This window comes from Gopherus flavomarginatus, chromosome 11 (assembly GCF_025201925.1).
Source record: "Gopherus flavomarginatus isolate rGopFla2 chromosome 11, rGopFla2.mat.asm, whole genome shotgun sequence".
In the NCBI taxonomy this organism is placed as follows: domain Eukaryota; kingdom Metazoa; phylum Chordata; order Testudines; family Testudinidae; genus Gopherus; species Gopherus flavomarginatus.
The window spans coordinates 40,606,188-40,615,049 of NC_066627.1; the positions used below are offsets into that span (position 1 = coordinate 40,606,188).

The 8,862-nt window shown below is 42.4% G+C and overlaps 1 protein-coding gene across 4 annotated transcripts in view; it reads left to right on the top strand.

Moving 5' to 3' along the window:
- The window catches only part of SPO11 (SPO11 initiator of meiotic double stranded breaks), a 54,914-nt gene extending 46,448 nt beyond the window's left edge, over positions 1-8,466 (top strand). For all 4 annotated transcript variants that reach the window (XM_050918224.1, XM_050918226.1, XM_050918223.1 and 1 more), the window contains 4 exons: positions 5,483-5,520; positions 6,982-7,058; positions 7,311-7,422; positions 8,033-8,466. In XM_050918224.1, coding sequence (XP_050774181.1) covers positions 5,483-5,520; positions 6,982-7,058; positions 7,311-7,422; positions 8,033-8,152 — 347 coding nt within the window. In that variant the 3' untranslated portion in view covers positions 8,153-8,466. The remainder of the gene's footprint in view (positions 1-5,482; positions 5,521-6,981; positions 7,059-7,310; positions 7,423-8,032) is intronic.
- Positions 8,467-8,862: the final 396 nt, after the last annotated feature.

Below are 8,862 nucleotides of genomic sequence, written 5' to 3' on the forward strand. Positions count from 1 at the left end.
CTGTTAATATTCATTTTAATTAAGTAGTAGTCTCCATTACCAATTAATAATACAATATAATTAACTGGAATTTGAACCAAAAACAAGATGGAATCTAAATTAAGGTCAATTTTCTCTCAGCGGTGCTCTAGGGGAAAAAGACCTTTGATTAAAACATGACATTAAAATGTTTAGTAACATTGAATAATTTAAATAATATTTTGCCAGTGTTTAATGTCATATATTAATGTTATGATTAGCAGAGCAACTCAGTTTATGATGAAAAACAAGAAGTGCTGAACTCTAAACAACCCAGTTTAGCTTCAAACCTGATTTACTGAATCAGAAAGGAAATCAGATGGGCAGAATTTCATTTCACTAAAAATGTTCTGACTGCCACTAGTTAAATAACAGAAAATAAACACTAGAACAGTAGTGTTTTATTCTGTAGAGAAGGAAATTCAGTAAATATTCCTTAGGACAATAAAGAACCAAATATATTAAGCATGCTTGAGACTGACAGTTGACTGTTTAAAGAATGATCTAAACTTAAAATATGATTTACTAAGAAAAAGTTTTTCTTAGCCACCTATTTATCCTATTTTAACATAGCCTGACTGCATAGCTGTATAGTTCTGTTTTGGAAGAACATAGAAAAGTTTTTGTGTATTCCCACAGACAGTGGGTGAAATCTTTGCCCTGCTGAACTCAGTGGCATATTTGCAATTGACTTTAATGGCATCAGGATTTCATCCATTGATTGTAAAATAGGAGATGCTCATTTGAACTGTTATATCTTTCCTTTTGAGAGCTGGTTGGTTCTTACTATTGTCTGAGGAAGACAAGGTGGGTGAAGTAGTACCGTATCTTTTATTGGACTAACTTCTATTGGTAGAAAAAATAAGCTTGTGAGCGTCACAGAACTCTTCCTGAAGTCTGGAAATCATAACCAGAGTCTCACAAATAAATATAAGGTGGAACAGATTGTCAAGCCTAAGGGCTTGTCTACACTTACATTTTATAGTGCTCTAACTTGCTGGCACAGGGGTGTGAAAAATCACCCCCCTGAGCGCAGTAAGTCTGAGCACTGTAAAGCACTAGTGTAGCCACGCTCCCAGCACTCGGAGCCAAACCCCTCATGCAGGTGGATTACCAGGAGCGCTGGGAGAGACCACACTCGCACTTCAAAGCGCTGCCACAGGAGCATTCCCATGACAGTGCTTTGAAGTTTCCAGTGTAGACATATCCTAAGAGTTAACACACATTGCAAGAATGTGGGGGAAAGCAATGAAGCTGAGAGCTGGTGGAAGGTAACTCGCTGCTGGAGTGGGAAGCAAGCTTTAAGCAGCTGATGATTCAACTACAGAACATGCTTCTTGATGTGTAGTTTTGTAATTACTCTTTGAAATGTGACTTTTTCTAAACTAATGTATAGCCTCTATTAACACCTCTACAGTTATAGGACAAAGGTGGATTAGTAGTTACAAATAGTTGTCATGAGCCAGAAAACCATTCTCTGTTGAGACCATGATTTTTAGTGTCTAGCAAAGTTACAAATTTAAATTTGGAAGGTGTTGTGCAGGTTGCCTTTGAGGATGAGGACTGATAGGTAAGCTATGGAGTGATTGCTTTGTGAAAAGTGTTCGCCCATGGGTGATGGCATTTTTTGTTTGTTCGTTTGGTTTTTTTTTTTGGTTTTTTATCATTTTTCATTCAAGAGCATAGTGATTGTCTGGTTTCACCCATATTGTGGTTTTCTGAGCATTTGATGCACTGGATGAGGTACACCACAAGTTGTGATAGGCATGTGTAAAACCCATAGATCTCGAAAGATGTGTTGTGGCAGGTACTGATCATTGTAGCGGTGGAGATATGTCTGCAGGTTTAGCATCTGTTGTTCTGAAGGGTGTGGTGCCAATTTGAGTTGTTATCTCCTGGTCTGTACATAAGAACATAAGAACGGCCGTACTGGGTCAGACCAAAGGTCCATCTAGTCCAGTATCTGTCTACCGACAGTGGCCAATGCCAGGTGCCCCAGAGGGAGTGAAGCTAACAGGCAATGATCAAGTGATCTCTCTCCTGCCATCCATCTCCATCCTCTGATGAACAGAGACTAGGGACACCATTCTTTACCCTTCCTGGCTAATAGCCATTTATGGACTTAGCCACCATGAATTTATCCAGTTCCCTTTTAAACATTGTTATAGTCCCAGCCTTCACAACCTCCTCAGGTAAGGAGTTTCACAAGTTGACTGTGTGCTGTGCTGTTTTAAACCTGCTACCTATTAATTTCATTTGGTGAGCCCTAGTTCTTGTATTATGGGAATAAGTAAATAACTTTTCCTTATCCACTTTTTCAACATCACTCATGATTTTATATACCTCTATCAGATCCCCCGTTAGTCTCCTTTTTTCCAAGCTGAAGAGGCCTAGCCTCTTTAATCTTTCCTCATATGGGACCCTCTCCAAACCCCTAATGGGGGGTTTACTTCTGATGATGAGCTTGGCAAGGCTGGGGGGTTGTTTGAAGGATAGAAGATGGGGTCCAGGAAAGATTTCTTTCAGGATGGGGTCCCTATCAAGTATGGGTTGTAATTGTTTCATGATACCCTGTATGGGTTCCAGTGTGGGGTGGAAGGTGACAGCAAGGGGTATGTGGTTGGTGCAGGTTCTTTTCCTGTACTGAAGCAGGTTCTCTCTGGGTATTTCGGTGGCCCATTCAATGATGTGTCTCTGGCGGAGAGTCCTTGTTTGGTGAAGGTGGTCTTAAGTGTGTTAATGTGTATATCCCAGACGTTCTTCCCAGAGCATATTCTGTGGTATGTGAGTGCCTGGCTGTAGATAACAGATTTCTTGGGGCTTGTCTACATCACAAAGTTGCAGCGCTGGTGAGGGGGTTACAGCGCTGCAACTTAGGAGGTGTACACATCTGCAGGGCATCACCAGCGCTGCAACTCCCTGTTTGCAGCGCTGGCCGTACTCCCGTTTTGTCTCGGGTGTAGAGGATCCAGCGCTGGTGATCCAGCGCTGGTAATCAAGTGTAGACACTTACCAGCGCTTTTCTTGACCTCCGTGGAATAAGCAGGTATCCCAGCATACCTGAGGAAGCCTCTGGTAATCAAGCTGGTCTCCTTCCCCGGTTTGCTCTCGCGTTCCCCGAACCCCGAGCAAGCAGGTCTCCTTCCCTGCGGTTTGCAGGGTGGTTCGGGGAACGCGAGAGCAAACCGCGGCGAAGCTGGTCTCCTTCCCCGGTTTGCTCTCGCGTTCCCCGAACCCCCGAGCAAGCAGGTCTCCTTCCCTGCGGTTTGCTGAGTGGTTCCGGGAACGCGATAGCAAACCGTGGGGAAGCTGGTCTCCTTCCCCGGTTTGCTCTCGCGTTCCCCGAACCCCCGAGCAAGCAGGTCTCCTTCCCTGCGGTTTGCTGGGTGGTTCTGGGAACGCGATAGCAAACCGCGGCGAAGCTGGTCTCCTTCCCCGGTTTTGTTCTCGCGTTCCCCGAACCCCCGAGCAAGCAGGTCTCCTTCCCTGCGGTTTACAGGGTGGTTCGGGGAACGCGAGAGCAAACCGCGGCGAAGCTGGTCTCCTTCCCCGGTTTGCTCTCGCGTTCCCCGAACCCCCGAGCAAGCAGGTCTCCTTCCCTGCGGTTTGCAGGGGGGTTCGGGGACCGCGAGCGCAAACCGCGGCGAAGCTGGTCTCCTTCCCCGGTTTGCTCTCGCGTTCCCCGAACCCCCGAGCAAGCAGGTCTCCTTCCCTGCGGTTTGCAGGGGGGTTCGGGGAACGCGAGAGCAAACCGCGGCGAAGCTGGTCTCCTTCCCCGGTTTGCTCTCGCGTTCCCCGAACCCCCGTGCAAGCAGGTCTCCTTCCCTGCGGTTTGCAGGGGGGTTCGGGGAACGCGAGAGCAAACCGCGGCGAAGCTGGTCTCCTTCCCCGGTTTGCTCTCGCGTTCCCCGAACCCCCGTGCAAGCAGGTCTCCTTCCCTGCGGTTTGCAGGGGGGTTCGGGGAACGCGAGAGCAAACCGCGGCGAAGCTGGTCTCCTTCCCCGGTTTGCTCTCGCGTTCCCCGAACCCCCCTTGAAGCCGCCCAACAGCGCTGCAGTGTGGCCACATCTAACACCACTTGCAGCGCTGGTTGCTGTAAGTGTGGCCACTCTGCAGCGCTGGCCCTATACAGCTGTACTAATACAGCTGTAACAACCAGCGCTGCAAAATTGTAGATGTAGACATACCCTTGGTGTGTTTGAGATAGTATTGAATCTGTGGTGGTCAGTGTGGTGATCCCTGTAACCTACGAACCCTCTTTTGTCCTGTGATTGTAGAGGTGTTAATTGCCCACTTCCCTCTAAGTGGCTTCTTGCAACATGTGTTATCACCTGATGGTTAACAACCTGTCCCACCTGTATTGAGCTATGAGACTCTGGTTATGTATTCCAGACCTAAGGAAAAGGAGTACTTGTGGCACCTTAGAGACTAACAAATTTATTTGAGCGTAAGCTTTCGTGGGCTATAGCCCATTTCATCGGATGCATTCCATGAAAAATACAGACCTAAAGAAGAGTTATGTGAAGCTTAAAAGCTTGTCCCTTCCACCAACAGAAATTGATCCAATAAAAGATATTACTTCACCCACCTTGTCTTTCTCAGTATCTGGGTCCAATATGGACACAACATTGCAAACAACAATGGAATATATTATCTGAGAGACAGTTATCAAAATGTTGTTTCTTAAGGGGACAGTAAGGGCAGGTCTACTCTTAAAATGCTGCATCAGCACAGCTGCACCGCTGTGCCATAGCTGTGCTTTAATGAAGACGCTCTACACTGACGCAGTAGCTACGTCAATTGGAGAAGCTCTCCTGCCAGCATAGCACTGTCTACACCAGGGTTAGGTCGAGACAACTGTGTCGTTCAAGGGTGTGGATTTTTCACACTCCTGAGTGACATAGTTATACCGATAGAGGCCTATAGCATAGACCAGACCTAGGAGGTAAAACTATAGACCTGAAACCACTGGTAATGTTCCTTTTATCATACTGTGAAAGGAAAAATGCTAATAAATTACCTGAACAATTAGCACATAAAATAATTAAAATATTAAGACTGTCAAATGAAAAGTATGAAAATTTAGAATAATTGATTAAACCATCAATGTGGAATTCTATTAAGTTGCCACAGGACAAAGTAAGAGATGCTGGTTTTATGTGACAGACATGGTACAATATGTAAAAAAACAAGATTCAGATGTCCATTACTTTTGTACGATGCCTATGCATAACAGGTATGAAATTTTAAATATATTGAGGTAAGTGTCATATTATTAAAAATGTTGATTATATATGACAATACGCTGTAAAGCTACTTGTAAAACACAAAGGGCCTGATTCATCAATCCAGTTTTACACTAATCTAAGTCAAATGGGCTTACATAAGCATGAAACTAACACAATGGTGAATCATGCCCAATGTAGACAAAAAGATATGTGACATTTGGTATTCTGTAAATTAGGTATAGAAATAATGTGCATCTACAAGTATGGATCTGTGGTGAGTATAGTTGTTTTCCACTTCAGGTCTAATTATTTTGTCATCCAGCCTTGGTGCTGGCATGTGAAAACTGTTAAAGTGTAGTTTGGATGGGTGTTTTCTTTTGTTTTAATACTAAGAAACAACTTTTGGGCCGAGGGAGCTTTATTTTTTTAAACAAGTTTTTTTTTAATCGCAAAAAGTTGGATTTTGCCATAACAAAAAGAAATTGTGTGAAAATGGCAGATGTATGAAGTTTTGCCTACTATACAAAATTGTCCATATTATTATTATGTATTATTTGTGGTACAGTAATGCTCAGGGGGCCCCAAGTGAGATCTGTGCTGCACTGTTCTAGGCAATGTAGTCCATATAGTAAGTCACAGTCCTTGCCCTAAAGAGAGCTTACAGTCTATATAGACAAGACTGATATAGAATGAAGGGAGGAGATAGAACATGTAAGCAGAGTGAACAATGCGATAGTTTGCAAACAGCATGTTATGTTCCCAGATTTTTGACTGAATGTTTATTATTATTACTATTTACTATTGTTTATTAATTTTGGGAGGTTTTGTTGGGAAGGGGTTACCTAACAGAGAGAGAAAAAAAAGGAGAGGGCACATTATACTTCAAGGAGTTTTGGTAATAAGGAAAGAGAGAGAAGAGAGAGAGTAAAAGTACTGAGGGCAAGTGGAATTAGGCAAAGACACACTGAGGTAGGAGGGGGAAGTGAGTTGGACAGAAAATCAGCAGAGGGGAGAGAATGTCCACAGTAAAAACTATCAGATCATCTGTGTCCAAACAGGAGCGGCGCCAGGGTTTTTGACGCCCTAGGCAGGGGTCCTTCTGCGCCCCTGGTCGTTGGCGGCAATTCTGCGAAGGGGGAGGTCCTTCCGCGGCTCTCAGTCTTCGGGGCACTTTGGCGGGGGGTCCCGGAGCGAGTGAAGGACCCACCACAGAATTGCCGCCGAAGACCCGGAGCGTAGAAGGACCCTCGCCACCGAATTGCCGCCGAGGATGGCAAAATGCCACCCCCCCAAATCCTAGTGCCCTAGGCGACTGCCTAGGTCGCCTAAATGGAAGTGCCGGCTGTGTCCAAATATATGCTATAGCTGCTTGTCTCTGCTCCATCTGACTTGAGTTTCTGACTGGCTCTACTCAAGCTCTCATGGCTAAGGGGGGCAGACTGTCCTCTGCACAGTTCTCTAGGAGAGGGAGCAGGAAGTGGTACCCCCAGGGTATCAGTTGGATTTTAATTTCTCCCCTTTCCTTCCCTGTATTGTGGTTTATCTACTGCAGCCACTTGTCCCAATTTCTACAAGCCTGAGTTTCATAAAGAGTTCTGCTTGTGAACAGAGTTAGCTTCATTTTTACAAAACTTGACCCCATCCTAAAAAAAACATAAATGTTTTCTCAAAGACAAACATAAATAATTCAAATTAAAGGGACACTGAACATAATATATGACATTTCATATTGTAGTCAATGTCTTTTGAAGCCCATCATCTTACAGTTCCAGCTATAAGATGGCTTGGTCTCCTTCCATCTGATATTGAAAGGTTAGTTATTTTCTAGAAGAAATATAATTATCCCTCTATTCTATCACAAAAAGTATATGTAACATTAAGTCTGATTTAAATCCACATAAAAAAAGACAATTAACTGTTGATTCTGTTCTCAATAAACTTATTGGTTTTTTTATAGAGCATTTTGATGGTTGGAAATAGGAATTTAAGTTGGAAACGATATGTAGTTTTAAAAAATATATTAAACTATATATAAATATATAAAACTTTTGTCCGCATTTTCAGATTAAATATACGCAAAGATGCGCTGATTCCACTTACTAAACAAGATCAAAATAAACTCGCCAGTATGCAGAAGAGACCTTATATGGCTTGCCAACCAATGTGGAAAAAAGAAGTATGAATAAATTATATTGTTTTCTGTTTCTTAATCCCTAAAGAACAAATCCTATCTACCCCAATGCCATCCCTCCTGGCTATTGTGAGCTCTGAACACAGCAGAACCAATAAGGTTTTGCTGTACTCCACCTGGAGTGGTCAGGATTGAGAGCCATGCAGGCTGTCTTGTACCAATGTGCCTCATAGTTCCATCCCCAGCAAAGAACCTGCAGCATGATAGGCTTTGCTGCCATTGGCCACCTGATGATCATATGTTTTAGAGGGGGTTTACTACAGTTCTAAATATCACAGAATAAATTACATCTCTTGAAGAGAGGGAACATGCCATGTGGAACAATTACTTAACCTCCACCTCCAGCTTGGTCTGTATAATTTAGAACACAAAGCAGATATATAGTGACTACATAGTGGGAAAACATACTGTGTGCTTTCCCCATCTGTTTACACTGCCCTGGTGTATGAATTGCTATGTGCTGCACAATGGAGAGCACATCTCCTTATGATAAATATTAATCAACTCTAATGTAATTTAAACATTTTAATTACATCACCCTATGGGTCAGGCCTTTCTCAACAGTACATTAATTTGCATTTTTTTTCTTTTTCAGATGGAACTTATGGCAGCATCTAAAATGAAGGCTGAAATTCAAGCTTTGACTTCTCTTTCATCAGATTACCTTTCCAGGGTGTATCTACCAAGCAAATTGCAATTTGGTGGATGGATCTGAATATTTGTTTGTAGATCAACTGTTTCCTGATGTGGATTTATTTTGGAGCTATTATAATATAAGCCACTATTTACGAAAATTGCATAACATTGCATTATTTCTGGCAATTGTTCTACATATTTAGTGAAGAAATGTAGAGGTTTGCTTCAGCTCCTTATTCAATTTTTTTTAATTATGTCAATAGTTTAATTTCTTTACAATTTTGAACATATTTTAAATTTTTTCTTTCCATTTTGTGGCTACTGTATATAACTGTAGCAATAATTCCAACTGTAAAAGAATTCTTCTTAAAAAGATATTGACATTTATTTTGAGGGGAGAAATTAAAAAGTTATATTTGTTTAAATTTGTGTCAGTTCATTCACAGTTTGCTTTAAAGCACAATCAAGCTAAATCTGTGTCTTCTGATATGTTTTACTTTTGATGGCAGGGAAGTAATTTAAATTACTGTAATATTTTTAAGGTACAATCCTCTGAAAAGATACTGTAAACATGGCATTTCATGTTCCTCATAAATGAATCCATAACAAATGTGCTTAGATTGCAGATAAAAGAGATGAATTTTCTAACGGCTAACTCCATAAACCCAAGCTGAGACCAGAAAGTCAAGACGGGTTCTTTCATTCTTGCACATTTGCAACAGTAATAAGGTTCTGCAAGCCAAATTATGCCCTCAGTTACTACACCCCCACTGCAATCCACAAGTGAGC